At 40.4% G+C, this 15,468-nt stretch overlaps 1 protein-coding gene and 1 non-coding gene across 2 annotated transcripts in view; one reads left to right on the forward strand and one right to left on the reverse strand.

The window, feature by feature from the left end:
- The first annotated feature begins 3,074 nt into the window (after positions 1–3,074).
- The window catches only part of SMCO2 (single-pass membrane protein with coiled-coil domains 2), a 36,637-nt gene continuing 24,243 nt past the window's right edge, over positions 3,075–15,468 (forward strand). The window contains exons 1-3 of the mRNA XM_055566169.1: positions 3,075–3,202; positions 7,682–7,796; positions 14,963–15,093. Coding sequence (XP_055422144.1) covers positions 3,075–3,202; positions 7,682–7,796; positions 14,963–15,093 — 374 coding nt within the window. The remainder of the gene's footprint in view (positions 3,203–7,681; positions 7,797–14,962; positions 15,094–15,468) is intronic.
- LOC129642518 (U6 spliceosomal RNA) lies at positions 9,886–9,989 on the reverse strand. Its single transcript, XR_008709787.1, has one exon. It is a non-coding gene; the product is annotated as a U6 spliceosomal RNA (small nuclear RNA).

A 15,468-nucleotide genomic window follows, 5' to 3' on the forward strand; every position in this document is an offset into this window, starting at 1 on the left:
TCATTCCTCGGTTGCATTAGTCACATCTCAGTTGCTCATAGGTAGACATAGATGGCTGGTACTATTGAACTGAACAGTGTAGAGAACATTTCTACCATCACAGAAAATTTTATTGGAGAGCGCGGTCTAGATTATCTTTAGTGTGTGGGAGAAATCTCTTACAAGTAGCTGTGAGGACATGGACGTTCTGGGTCCTGGCTTTGCTATACAATTCTAAATACATTACACCATCTCCCAGAGTCACAGAAAATGGGGCTAATACCTTTGAATCCTCCTGCCAATGCAGGAGCTGAAGGAGACATGAGTTTGATTCTTGGGTTGTGAAAGATCCCCTGGAGGATGAAATGGCAACCCACTCCAATATTCTTGCCTGGGAAATCCCACAGACAAAGGTGCTCAGTGGGCTACAGTCCATGGGGTCACAAAAGAGTCAGACACAACTTAGCAACCAGACAACAGCAACAAAAACTTTTTCACTGTGCTGTTGTGGGAACTGGATAAGAAGGGCTTCCCTGGAGGCTCAGACAGTAAAGAATCTGCCTGCAATGCAGGAGACCCAGGTTCAATCCCTGGGTCGGAAAGATCTCTTGGAGAAAGGAATGGCTACCCACTCTAAAATTTTTGCCTGGAGAATCCCATGAACAGAGGAGGCTGGTGGGCTACAGTCCATGGGATGACAAAAGGTCGAACACGACTAAGTGACTAAGCGTGCACACAGATAAAGAAATGTGTGAGAGGTACTTCGTAATTTATTAGGAGCTGCACAAACATAAGCCATCATTAGGACTCTGACTGTTGTTGTTTGAAATGTGAGAAAATGTTTGGGGACAGAATTTGTGAAGCTACTTGATTTTAGAGGAAGAGATTTTCCTTTAAATCAACCAATGGAAGCCATTAGGATGCCAAAGAGTTACCAAAATAAGGAAATATTATTTGTAGCATATTTTAGTTTTGGACAGGAAAGAGGCACAAAACTCAGCAGAACTAAGTCATCATTCATCTTTCAGAGTTTGGAGTTGCCTTGGTAATGTTTACCATCTTCAGGACACAAGACAAACTGTCCAGATGGGAGCTATATGAGATGGGGCAGGTCACAGAGTCCTTCCTGAAAGAGATGAAAGATTTATTCTTCTTTGTCACACTCTAGGTTCTGGCATCTTCCTGTAGCTTCTCCTTCACAGGAGTCCCCTTTGCCCCACATCCACTGTGGGTCCCCACATAGGTCAAAGATGAAGCTCAGGACTTCCCTGGTGGTCCGGTGGTTAAGAATTTGTCTGCCAATGCAGGGAACATGGGCTTGATCCCTGGTCCAGGAAGATCCCACACGGCGCGGGGCAACTAAGCCCATGCACCGCAACTACAGGAGCCTATGTGCCTAGAGCCTGTGCTCTGCAATGAGAGAAACCACTGCAATGGGAAGCCTACACAACAACAGTAGCCCTTGTTTCCTGCAACTAGAGAAAATCTGTGTGCAGCAAGGAAGACTCAGTACAACAAAAAAATTTTTTTTAAAGATAAAGCTTAGTTTTGCCACAGACTGATTGGCCAGCCCTTGGTTGCCCAGATGATTCCAGTATCTCTATGGTTCCCAGTGTTTTTCCCTCCATCTGTTCCTAATCATAGCCATAAATCACTCTTCCAGAAAAATGCTTGCCAATCACTTCCTGTTTTGTCAGTCTACAGTCCCATCTGTCCCTTAGGAATTCTGTCTCTCAAGGTCCTGAGGTCCAGACCACCCTCTGTGACAATTTATTACAGTCACCCATTTGAGTGCCCAGAGGAGAAGATTTCTTGCTGTTTAGGGCTGGGTACAGTCCTCTGATCTCTGCTTGTTCTGGCGGCTCAGATGGTAAAGAATATGCCTGAAATGCAGGAGACCCAGATTTGATCCCTGGGTTGGGAAGAAGAGAATGGCAGAAGAAAAGAGAATGGCAACCCAACTCCACTCCAGAATTCTTGCCTGGAGAATCACCATGAACAGAGGAGGCTGGCTGGCTACAGTCCATGGGGTCACAAAGAGCCAGATACAACTGAGGGCTAACACACAACCCTCTGATCTCTGCTCATTACTACCAGTTGCTGCTGCTGCTGCTGCTAAGTCACTTCAGTCATGTCCGACTCTGTGTGACCCCAGAGACGACAGCGCTCCCCCGTCCCTGGGATTCTCCAGGCAAGAACACTGGAGTGGGTTGCCATTTCCTTCTCCAATGCATGAAAGTGAAAAGTGAAAGTGAAGTCGCTCAGTCGTGTCCGACTCCTAGAAACCCCATGGACTGCAGCCAACCAGGCTCCTCAGTCCATGGGATTTTCCAGGCAAGAGTACTGGGGTGGGTTGCCATTGCCTTCTCCGATTACTACCAGTTACATTTCACTTAAATACTTTCTTGTGGCTTTTCATATGAGCTTTCCAGAATCTGTCTCACCCTTTCTACCTTCTTTCCTATTTCCTTTCACTATGATTTTTCTCACTACGTACATAGTCTTAACAATTCAGGTCTCTGCTCTCCAGCTAACACTTGCCTGTCAGGCAGGCAGGAAGTTTCTTGTTCTCATACACAGCTACCGGACATATATTGTATAATGGTTGAACCTTTAAGAAAGAAATTTGGGAATATTTTTCTAAATCCTTAAAAAAATCAGTATATAATATTACCAGGAGTTCCAATTCTAAGGAAGTATTCTAAGTAACTAATAGAGATGCACTGAAAATTCCCAAACAGGGATACTCATTACTATATTGATTGTGTGTTAGTTGCTCAGTCATGTCTGACTCTTTGCAACCCCATGAACTGGAGCCTGCCAGACTCCTCTGTCCATGGGATTTTCCAGGCAAAATACTGGAGTGGGTTGCCATTTCCTTCTCCAGGGGATTTTTCCAACCCAGGGACTGAACCTGGGTCTCCTGCATTGCAGGTAGATGCTTTACTGTCTAAGCCACCAGAGAAGCCCACTATATTGTTTATAGTAGTGAAAAATGAGAAATAACTGACTTGTCCACAATATGAAAAGAATAAAACAAACATCAGCTTTACAAGTACAAAGAAATATACCATCACCCCTGCTGTGCTGAAGAGATGGCTCTCACGAAGCTAAATGATGAGATGCCTCTGCAGATGAAGCTGGTTGGGAAGGAGCAAGAGTTGACAGAGAAAAACAATGGCTTTCTTCAAAACATCGATGTGGCTGAAGGCACAGTGCAGAAGCAAGTCAGGGCTGAGCTCCCGGAGTCCTTTGTCTTGGTCTTTGGTCCTTGGTCCTTCGTCTTGTCTGGAGACTTCCTCAGGCTGGTAGGACCAAAGGATGAGATTTCCAAGTTCAGGGTTTGGGTTAACATCCTTCTCTACAATTCTTCTAGTTTTGACCTAATGAATATCTAGTGTGGTAGTTCCAATGAGACAGTAAAGGGACCCACAGTCAGAAACTAGGCAGATATGTCAATCAGATCAGATCAGATCAGTCGCTTAGTCATGTCCGACTCTTTGCGACCCCATTAATCGCAGCACGCCAGGCCTCCCTGTCCATCACCAACTCCCGGAGTTCACTCAGACTCACGTCCATTGAGTCAGTGATGCCATCCAGCCATCTCATCCTTTGTCATCCCCTTCTCCTCCTGCCCCCAATCCCTCCCAGCATCAGAGTCTTTTCCAATGAGTCAACTCTTCGCATGAGGTGGCCAAAGTACTGGAGTTTCAGCTTTAGCATCATTCCTTCCAAAGAAATCCCAGGGCTGATCTCCTTCAGAATGGACTGGTTGCATCTCCTTGCAGTCCAAGGGACTCTCAAGAGTCTTCTCCAACACCACAGTTCAAAAGCATCAATTCTTCGGCACTCAGCCTTCTTCACAGTCCAACTCTCACATCCATACATGACCACAGGAAAAACCATAGCCTTGACTAGATGGACCTTTGTTGGCAAAGTAATGTCTCTGCTTTTGAATATGCTATCTAGGGTGGTCATAACTTTCCTTCCAAGGAGTAAGTGTCTTTTAATTTCATGGCTGCAGTCACCATCTGTAGTGATTTTGGAGCCCAGAAAAATAAATTCAGTCACTGTTTCTACTGTTTCCCCATCTATTTCCCATGAAGTGGTGGGACCGGATGCCATGATCTTCGTTTTCTGAATGTTGAGCTTTAAGCCAACTTTTTCACTCTCCACTTTCACTTTCCTCAAGAGGCTTTTGAGTTCCTCTTCACTTTCTGCCATAAGGGTGGTGTCATCTGCATATCTGAGGTTATTGATATTTCTCCCAGCAATCTTGATTCCAGCTTGTGTTTCTTCCAGTCCAGCGTTTCTCCTGATGTACTCTGCATCTAAGTTAAATAAACAGGGTGACAATATACAGCCTTGACGAACTCCTTTTCCTATTTGGAACCAGTCTGTTGTTCCATGTCCAGTTCTAACTGTTGCTTCCTGACCTGCATACAAATTTCTCAAGAGGCAGGTCAGGTGGTCTGGTATTCCCATCTCTTTCAGAATTTTCCACAGTTTATTGTGATCCACACAGTCAAAGGCGTTGGCATAGTCAATAAAGCAGAAATAGATGTTTTCCTGGAACTCTCTTGCTTTTTTGATGATCCAACGGATGTTGGCAATTTGATCTCTGGTTCCTCTGCCTTTTCTAAAACCAGCTTGAACATCAGGAAGTTCATGGTTTACATATTGCTGAAGCCTGGCTTGGAGAATTTTGAGCATTACTTTACTAGTGTGTGAGATGAGTGCAATTGTGTGGTAGTTTGAGCATTCTTTGGCATTGCCTTTCTTTGGGATTGGAATGAATACTGACCTTTTCCAGTCCTGTGGCCACTGCTGAGTTTTCCAAATTTGCTGGCATATTGAGTGCAGCACTTTCACAGCATCATCTTTCAGGATTTGGAATAGTTCAACTGGAATTCCATCACCTCCACTAGCTTTGTTCGTAGTGATGCTTTCTAAGGTCCATTTGACTTCACATTCCAGGATGGCTGGCTCTAGGTCAGTGATCACACCATCATGATTATCTAGGTCATGAAGATCTTTTTTGTACAGTTCTTCTGTGTATTCTTGCCATCTCTTCTTAATATCTTTTGCTTCTGTTAGGTCCATACCATTTCTGTCCTTTATCGAGCTCATCTTTGCATGAAATGTTCCTTTGGTATCTCTGATTTTCTTGAAGAGATCCCTAGTCTTTCCCATTCTGTTGTTTTCCTCTATTTCTTTGCATTGATCGATGAAGAAAGCTTTCTTATCTCTTCTTGCTATTCTTTGGAACTCTGCATTCAGATGTTTATATCTTTCCTTTTCTCCTTTGCTTTTCGCTTCTCTTCTTTTCACAGCTATTAATAAGGCCTCCACAGATAGCCATTTTGCTTTTTTGCATTTCTTTTCTATGGGATAGGAATGGTCAAAATTCTAGTCTCAGGTTGTGGAAAAATGTTGATGTATTGTACTTTCATTATCTTCACCTGCTAAAGATATCAACCATTTAAAATGGTTTCTAGAGTAGAGGAAGTACAAATATTCATATAAATACATACATGCATTTGTCAATATATGATAAAATTGTTTACAACCTTTTATACTATAAAAATGGTTTACAACCTTTTTAAATCAAAAGCAATTTTTTAAAGGAAAAGATTTCTCAGAACCTCTCATATGTCAAAAAAGCTACTACATCAAAGATGTTTTAAAATTCATTTATAACTTATTAATAACAGTAGCATATACATTTGGAGACAGTATATGTTTCTGTTCTGTTATGTTTATATGTCAGCAGTATTTTTTGATTCTATAGAAATGTCTATTGATTCCAGGACCACTTTCTCTGAAGGATAGGTAGAGAAGGCCCCCCACCTCAAGGTTCAAGACCCATATATAAGAAACTACTGCCATAGGCCTTTATCACTTGTATATTGTGATCATTCAAAAGTATATGTGAGTACGTGTGTGTGTGTGTGTGTACACATCTACACACATATATGCAGTCCAGCAAAATAACAATAGTCCAATAGATAATAGGCAAGGGATTATCAACACAATTACCACAACAAAGGAAACACAAATGAGTTTTATACACACAGGTAAAGATGTTCAAACTCTCATAAAAAGAGATTAAAACTACAGTGATAAACCAGTTTAAATTTACCAGATTGACAAAGATCAAAAACGTTTCTAATACATGATTTTAGAAAAGAATGGGAAAACAGGAACTTTCATCATTTTTTTTCTGGAATTTTAAATGGATTTAGCCTCTTTAAAACATAATTTGGTAAACTCTATCAAAATTTTGGGCTTCCCAGGTAGCATAGTAGTAAAGAATCTACCTGCCAATGCAGGAGACGCCAGAGATTCGGGTTTGATCCCTGGGTTGGGAAAATCCCCTAGAGGAGGAAATGGCAACCCACTCCAGTATTCTTGCCTGGAAAATTCCCTGGACAGAGGAGCCTGGCAGACTACAGTCCATGAGGTAGCAAAGAGTCAGACATGACTGAGCTACTGAGTGTACACACACACACATTTTTAAAGTATATGTGTCTACTGACCCAGAAATTCTATTGTAGAGCTTATTCAATAGATATTCTTGCACATATACACATAGATGTGTAGGGATATTCATTGCAGCATTGTTTCTAGTGGTAATTGATTAGAAACAATGCATATAAACATAAATAGAGAATTGATTAGCAAATTATGATATAGCCTCAGGAGGGAATACCATATAACAATGTTTAAAATGAGGCAGCTCTATAAGTACTAATATGAAATGGACTCCAAAAGAAGTCATTAAAAAAGAAATATAAAGTACAGCATATGTGTATTAGTCACTTAGTTATGTCCAACTCTTTGCCACTCTGTGGACTGTAGCCCTCCAGGCTCCTCTGTCCATAGAATTCTCCAGGCAAGAATACTGGAGTGGGTGGCCATCTCCTTCTCCAGGGGATTTTTCTGACCCAGGGATTGAACCCTGGTCTCCTGCATTGCAGGTGGGTGCTTTACTGTCTGAACTTCTACAGAAGCCCTATAAAGTACAGTCAGTGTATGTAATATCCTCTAATTTGTATTTTTAAAAGCATATATATATTTATATAAACATAGCTGCTTATTTATGCATAGAATCTCTGTGGAAGAATAAATAAACTAGTGAATGTTGGGAGGAGGACATCTCTGGGTCTAGAGATCATGACGGTAGCACAGACTTACTCCTTTCCTATGAACCATAGGACACTCTTCTTTGGGGGTGGGGCAGGTGCCATGCTGCATGGCCTATAGGGTCTTAGTTCCCCAAGCAGGGGTCAATCCCAGGCCTTCAGCAGTGAAATCGTGGATTCCTAACTGCTGAACTACCAGGGTTTTACCATATGATACTTTTTAATTATACTTTTAAAAGAAGAACATTTATTATTTGTTTATTTTACACATACATTTGCACACACACAGTATGTTTGTGCAGTGGCTTTAGAATTCAGAATCTCACTGTTAAATCATTTATTAAGTCAGTCAACAAATATTTATCCAGCCTCTCTATTTCTGTCTCGAGTAATACACTGTACTAGACATTACTCACACAGAATAAAATCAGTACAAGAGTAGCAGGTGCTTTTTGGGGCCAGAAAGATCCAGGTGTTCTTCCTCTAGAAATGTTTGGGGAAGGCCTAAACTGTAGACTGAAGATGTAATAACAACCTCTCCATCGTGTGACCTACAGTTTGCTAAGGGAATTTACCAAAATGGACCACAACTTGGACAGAACAGATGATGAAGACATTTTCTCTGAAAACCTTCAAACTGATTTCCTTCAAGATTTGGAGACTAAAACATGGGTAAGAGACAGATTTAAACATCACAGTGGGTGAAGAAAGAAACTTCACATTTCATATCCTAAAATGGTAAGGATGTATCTTAAGGTTTCCTCCTAACAGGTACAAGATGTTCAGAGCTTGAAAAAGAGGGAGGTACTCTTTCTTCTGAAGGCAGCTGTTATTACACAAAGGACTTCCTAGTGTTCCCATACAGAGAATTGTGCTACATTATTTTTGTTCTTGTAATTTACAAAATAACTGTGACATGTTTCACCTCAGAGAAAATTACTCTATGTAGGTTTGTTCTTGAATTGTAAATTGTCTCCCAATAGGATGCATTACAGAGATCCATTACTCATCTTTTAATTTCATGGCTGCAGTCACCATTCACAGTGATTTTGGAACCCAAGAAAATAAATATATGTATTAGATTCCATGTATAAGTGATATCATCTGATATTTGTCTTTCTCTGCCCTGCTTACTTCACTTAGAATGATAATCTCTAGGTTCATCCATATTGCTACAAATGGGATTATTTCATTCTTCTTTGTGGATGAGTAATATTCTATTATCTATTCCTTTATCTAAATTCATCTGTCACTGGACATCTAGGCTGCTTCCATGTCTTGGCTATTGGAAATAGTGCTACCGTAGGTGCATGTATCCTTTTGACTTATGATTTTCTCCAGATATTCTTTGAAAGTCTGCATTCAGATGGATATATCTTTCCTTTTCTCCTTTGCCTTTCATTTCTCTTCTTTTCTCAGCTATTTGTAAGACCTCCTCAGACAACCATTTTGCCTTTTAGCATTTCTTTTTCTGGGAGATGGTTTTGATCACCACTTCCTGTACAATGTCACAAACCTCTGTCCATAATTCTTCAGGCACTCTGTCTATCAGATTGAATCCCTTGAATGTATTTGTCACTTCCACAGTATAATCACAAGGGATTTGATTTAGGTCATCATAAAGGATTCGATTTCTCCAGGTATGTGCCCGGAAGTGGGATTGCAGGCTCATATGGTAACTTCATTTTTAGTTTTTTAAGGAATATCCGTGGACTTTCCGAGTAGCTCAAACAATAAAGAATCTGTCTGCGTTTCAGGAGACCTGGGTTTGATCCCTGGGTCAGGAAGATCCCCTGGAAAAGGGCATGGCAACCCACTCCAGTATTCTTACCTGGAGAATTCCATGGATAGAGGAGCCTGGGAGGCTATGGTCCATGGGGTCTCAAACAATTTACAGTGCCACCAACACTGTAAGGAGGGGTCCGTTTTCCCCACACCCTCTCCAGTGTTTGTTACTTGCAGACTTTTTGATGATGGCCATTCTGATTGGTGTGAGGTGATACCACTTTTCTGTTTATGTCCCATTTGTTTATTTTTGCTTTTATTTTATTTTTTGCCTTAGGCAGATCACAAAAAAATATTGCTGCAATTTATGTCAAAGTGTGTTCTGCCTATGTTCTCTTCTAACAATTTACCATTTTGAGTTTATTTTTGTTACGGTGTAAGGAAATGTTCTAATCTCATTGTTTTATATGTGATTGTCCAGATTTTCCAGCACCACTTATTGAAGGGACTGTCTTTTCTCCATTGTATATTCTTGTCTTCTTTGTTAAAGACTAATTAACCATAGATGTGTGGGTTTATTTCTGGGCTCTCTATTCTGTTCCATTGATCTATGTGCTAGTACCATGCTGTTTCAATTACTGTAGTCTTGTTGTATAGTTTAAAGTCTGGAAGGGTGATACCTTCAGCTTTTTTCTTTTTTCTCAGGATTGTTCTGGTAATTTAGGGTCTTTTTGTGGTTCCATATAAATTTTATTATTATTTGTTTTAGTTCTATGAAAAATGTCCTGGGTATTTTAATAGAGATTGCATTAAATCTGTAGACTGTTTTGGGTAGTATGATCATTTTAATAATATTAATTCTTCCAATCCAAGAGCACAGAATATCATTCCATTTCTTGTATCATCTTCAATTTCCTTCATTAATTTTTTTATACTTTTCAGAGTATAGGTCTTTATTCTCTTTGGTTATTTATTCCTAGGTGTTTTATTCCTTTTGAAGCAATTTTAAATGAGTTTTTTTTTTTTAACTTTCTCAAAAAATATGGAACACTTCATGAATTTGCATGTCATCCTTGTTCAGGGGCCATGTTAATCTCTGTGTCATTCAAATATTAGTATATATGCTATTGAAATGAGCACTAATTTACTCTTAATTCAGTCTGAACCTCTCTCAGTCTTTGAAATTCAGTCATGTAGCTGACATGAATGGAGAAACTTGATGCTGGAGTTTGTCATGGAAAGAGTTTATGCTTTCATTTAGTTCAAAGCAAATGCATGGCTAAGATTCCTTTTATTACTGATTTGCAAATCTCCCCCATAGATTTCCCAGGTTACTGGCTATAGAGGAAGGTGCTTTCCAATCTGTGGAGTGGGTATTTCCTATTCTGAGGCTTATTCAACCCTCAAAGGAAGTCCAGGATTCATCTTTTTGTCTACTTCTCTTTTGAATACTTTTTGGGCTTGGGGATAGCCAGCCAACTCTACAATCCTTAGAAGGAAGAGTCCTCAAAGAACATCCTAATCTGGACTTTACTTTCAAGGACTCTGCAGTAAGGGAAAAAAGAAAAAGAAACAAAAGAAATAGAAGTGGGACTTCCCTGGTGGTCCAGTGGCTAAGACTCTGAGCTCCCAGTGCAGGACGATCGGGTTTGATCCCTGGTCAGGGAACTAGATCCCACATGCTACAGCTAAGAGTCCACATGCTGCAACTGAAAGATGTCACAGGCTGCAACAACAGAAGATCGTGAGTGCTGTAACTAGACCTGGTACAGCAAAACAAATACATAAAAATAAATATACAGAAAAAAGAAAGAGAAGGGGATAGAAGGCGTGAAGGGATAGAGTTAGATGTGTGGAGTATAGATAATAATGAGACAGTCAAAACGTGGAAAGAGACAGATACCCATTTGCTTGGGGCTGGTGCACTGGGACGACCCAGAGGGATGGAATGGGGAGGGAGGAGGGAGGAGGGTTCAGGATGGGGAACACATGTATACCTGTGGTGGATTCATTTTGATATTTGGCAAATCTAATACAGTTATGTAAAGTTTAAAAATAAAATAAAATTAAAAAAAAAAGAAAAAAAAAAGAAAATAAAATACGGTAGTATATTCCAACTTTAAAAAAAAAAAAAAAAGTGGAAAGAGACAGATACCCATTACAAAAAAAAAAAAAAAACCAACAAACAAACAAAACAAAAAACTCCTCTTCTAAATTAGAAGAGGAGTCTTAAAGAGGGGAAAGAAAAGGGAAAACGAGATGTGGGAGCCATGAACTTAGTGAACACATAAATTGAAGGTAAAACTCTATAAAGACTGTTATCTGCTTCTTTGTGGGGTCCTTGTCAGTGGACTCCAGGAAAATGTTCCTACCATTAGTCAGTGAACAATTATGCTACCACTTGTTGGCCTGGAATAGAACAAGTCTAGTTAGATAATAAAATTATTCACTCCATAAGATTTATCACATAGTCTACACTCGCAGGCTATATGAAGGGTATAATGCCTTCATTATTATAGACTGTTTCTTACAAACTTCAAGTCAGGGCATAAAGGTTTAAGAAAATATTTTTTAAAATTTATGATTGTATTTCTTTATGTTCATTTATTTATATGGAAAAACCTTTAATTACAGAAAAATAAATCACATGCAGTCACATAATTAACAAATAATTATTGATAAATTTAGCTCTGTGCTGAAAAAAGGACAAACATATGACTTCTTGAGGAAGAAATCTTTTCCTTTTATTCTCTGAAAGCAAACCAGAAGGTCTCTACTTTGCATAATCTTACATTTGTCTTTTATAAGACAAAGATTTAAAGGACAATTTCAGGAAATGGACAAAGAGTTAAGAGGAGCAAAATAAGGTCAACTGTTTTTTTAATTAACAAAATAGGCTTTTTAGCTAGACTGCCAAAGCTGCCATGTCTAACCATCAAAGCCCCCTAAAACACTTGGAAATGAAGATTTTGCACTGGTTTCCCATTTTCAGTCCCTGGCACTGCTATATATAGTGCCGATTTCAGATGCTAGGTCAGTGAACAGACTTTCCTATTTCCTGCTTTTGTTTGCATCTCTCACAAACAGAATGTATTTCTATAACCACTTAGCATCCACTATGTGCTAGGAGACAGGGACAACAGAGGATGAGATGGTTGGATGGCATCATCGATTCACTGGACATGAGTTTGAGCAAGCTCCAGAAGATGGTGAAGGACAGGGAAGCCTGGCATGCTGCAGTCCATGGGCTCGCAAAGAGTTGGACAGGACTGAGTGACTGAACAACAACAAATGTGCTAGGATATTATATATATAATTCTTTCCCTTCAGTGAGCTCACACACTAGGAGGGACTCAGGCAAAAACAAGGGTGTGTACAAAAAATCCACCCTAGAAGGAGCAGATGTACTAATGAAGTATACAGGAGGGAGAGCTTAAGACTGGGGATATGACAACTGAGTTTTGAAAGATGGTCTAGATAGAAGAAAAGCATTTCAGAAAGAAGGCATAGCACATGCAAAGATAAAGGAGTCAAAGAGAAACAGTGTTGTGAGAGAGGAAGGGTGCAGGAAAAGGCATGACCGGCAAGCAGGCAGGCAGGATGCTGAGGCCAGGATAGAGCAGGATGCAGGCAGGAAGCCAGGACACCAGTAGGAGGCAGGAACTGATGAGGACTTGAGATAGGGCCCCGACTGGGATGCCATGAGCAGAGATGGACACTGACTGAAAAGATAAGCAGTATTAGTGGATACTATACTAAGCGGATATGAAATGGGTAACGAGGAGGGAAAAGAATGTCTCCCATGACAATTCAAGGACTTCTTCCAGTCTTCAGACGGAGACATTTGGATGAATGGGGGGCCATATACAAGAGTGGGAACTAGACTAGTTGAGGGAAAATATGAGTTCCATTTTTCACTTTCTGAGGAATATGAGCTCTTCCAAAAGCTGCACATAAATGGAAAGTAATGTTTTTAGCTTCCCTTGTGGCTCAGATGGTAAAGAATCAGCCTGCAAAGCAGGAGACCTGGGTTTGATCCCTGTATTGGGAAGATCCCCTGCAGAAGGGAAAGGCTACCCACTCCAGTATTCTGGCCTGGAGAATTCAATGGACCATATAGTCTTCAGAGTCACAAAGAGTCAAACACGACTGAGCAACTTTCACTTTCAATGCCCTTGGTTTGGTCGCTAAGTCGTGTCCAACTCCTGTGACCCCATGAATTGTAGCCAACCAGGTTCCTCTCTCCATGGGATTTTCCAAACAAGAATACTGGAGTGGATTGCCGTTTCCTTCTCCAGGGCATCTTCACAACCCAGGGATCAAACCTGGGTTTCCTGCATTGCAGGCAGATTCTTTACCGACTGAGCTATGAGGGAAACCCTTAGGCTGTGTATTTTATGCAACATTTAGTCTGCTATTTTAAAAACACACACATTTCTTTATGCGTTTAGTCCTGTAGGTTTTATTTAGTCCTATAGGTTTTATTAACTTATTTTTAAAGTCCTTACTGAATGTGTTACAATATTGCCCCTGTTTTATGCTTTGGGCTTTTTTTTGGCCATGAGGCCTGTGGGATCCTAACTCCCTCACCAGGGACTGAACTCATACTCTCTGCATTAGAAGGGAAAGTCCTAACCACAGGACCATCAGGGAAGTCCTAGTCCTGTAGATTTTTTTTAAAAAACTCTTTTTATTTCTATTTCTTGCCTTTTGACTCTTCTGTGATATATTAACCACTACAGTACAATGACTGATGAAGATATGAAATGTCATCAGAGATTATTGGACATAGAACTCTAGAGATGGTCTGGCTCAATTTTCTTACTAGCCTAGGAAGCTGAGCTTTATGGTGGTTAAGTGACTTGTTCAACACTCACAGCAGTAGAACAAGCCTTAGACCTCTGGTTCTCTGCTTCCCAATGTGGTTGTCTTTCTCTACATCACAGTGTTTCTGCTGCTTTTAAATATCCTGGCCAAAGATTTAGTGGAAAGAAATTGAAATTGTGGAAGCCTTTTATTTACAAAGCGGTAGCTAAGAGATAGTGGAGTCACATCATACTTCGAAAATCTAGCCTTGGTTTCTTCATCTGTAAATGTAATAAACCTTCATCTCTGGTGAGACGCCACTGGGTTGTGAAAGCACTAGAGGTAGGAACTAGGTATTCCTTAATCTGAACCCAAGTCCTAGGTACAATGAAAAGAGTCATGGTTTGGGAATCAGAAAACCTAGTTCAAATTCTAGTCCATATACTTACCAGCCATATGGGTTGATTTCTTGTGGTAGCTATAACAAATTAGACTTTGTGGTTTAAAGCCACAAAAAAAAAAATGTATTCTGTCATAGTTCTGGAGGCCAACAATCCAAAATCAAGGGGTCAGCGAGACCACACTTCCTCTGAAGGCTTTTGGGGAGAATTTTTCCATTCCTTTTCCAGATTTTGGTGACTCTGGGCATTCCTTAGTTTGTGGCTGCAAAAACTACAATGTGCCTCCATCTCCACATGAGTTTCTCTGTCTATGTCTTCTCCTCTTCTGTTTCTAATTAGGACACTCATCATAGGATTTAGGATCCACCCAGGTCATCCAAGGTAATCTCATCTCAAGATCATTATTAACTTCATTACATCTGCAAAGACCCTTTTTTCCAAACAAGGTCACATTCTCAGGGGGCCTAGTATTAGGACATGGACATATCTTTTGGGGGGTCATCACTGAACTCACTGCATCATGTGACCTTGGCCAAATCACTAAATATGAATGAATGGCCTAGGGAATTTCAGTACCTACATTTATCCATGTCAGGGCTGTCATTTAAAGGATGATGTGCTCGAAAGCAATTTGTAGAGATAGGTGAATGCTGTTCCTATTGACTTGGCCAGTGATCTGTAGAGGTATATCAATAAGAGGCTGATCTGTTCTCCCTACTCTCCACATTCCTGCCCCAGCCTTCCTCTGTCACAGAGCAGAGGGGATGTCAGCCTACCTCACAAATGCATCAGACGACTCCAGCCTCGGAAAGGGTAATGAGGGCAGGGGTACCATAGAGGGGTCACCATCTCTTGTGATAAACCTTCTGTTCTGCTTTTGTCCTTCATGATCTTTATCAGGATAAGTTGGAGCTGAAGGCTGGGCATGGCCAGGACCTGCAGAGTGAACAGGATGAGCAAGAAAGAGATCACATTCAACATGAAGATCCCCAAGGATCCACATCTTTGCAGTTTTCAGAGGAGAACATCCTTGAACAGTAAGCCTTGGTGAATGCAAGAGGGAACACTGAGTAGTGTTTTGTGGAGGGGAGAATGAAACTTAGCAGAGTGCTTATAGAAAGCTTAGAAGATTTTAAATCAGTACATGTCTTGAACCACAAAGCAATCACATGCACAAGTAACTACCTACCCATTCCAGCAAGAAAGATGAAGCGGGACATAGGGAGACCGTGGAGTTCTCTTTCCATGCTTTTCTTTGGATCCTGGACTTATTACACATCTCATCACTCTTAGGTAATTTTCTAGAGATGAAAAATATTTTAATTATAATTAAAAATGTATGGTTGAATCCTTATGGACCCTTTCCCTATGTATTAATATAATTTCTTCTCCTTCACCAAGATGCAACCACC

Source organism: Bubalus kerabau, chromosome 1 (genome assembly GCF_029407905.1).
Source record: "Bubalus kerabau isolate K-KA32 ecotype Philippines breed swamp buffalo chromosome 1, PCC_UOA_SB_1v2, whole genome shotgun sequence".
NCBI lineage: Eukaryota > Metazoa > Chordata > Mammalia > Artiodactyla > Bovidae > Bubalus > Bubalus kerabau.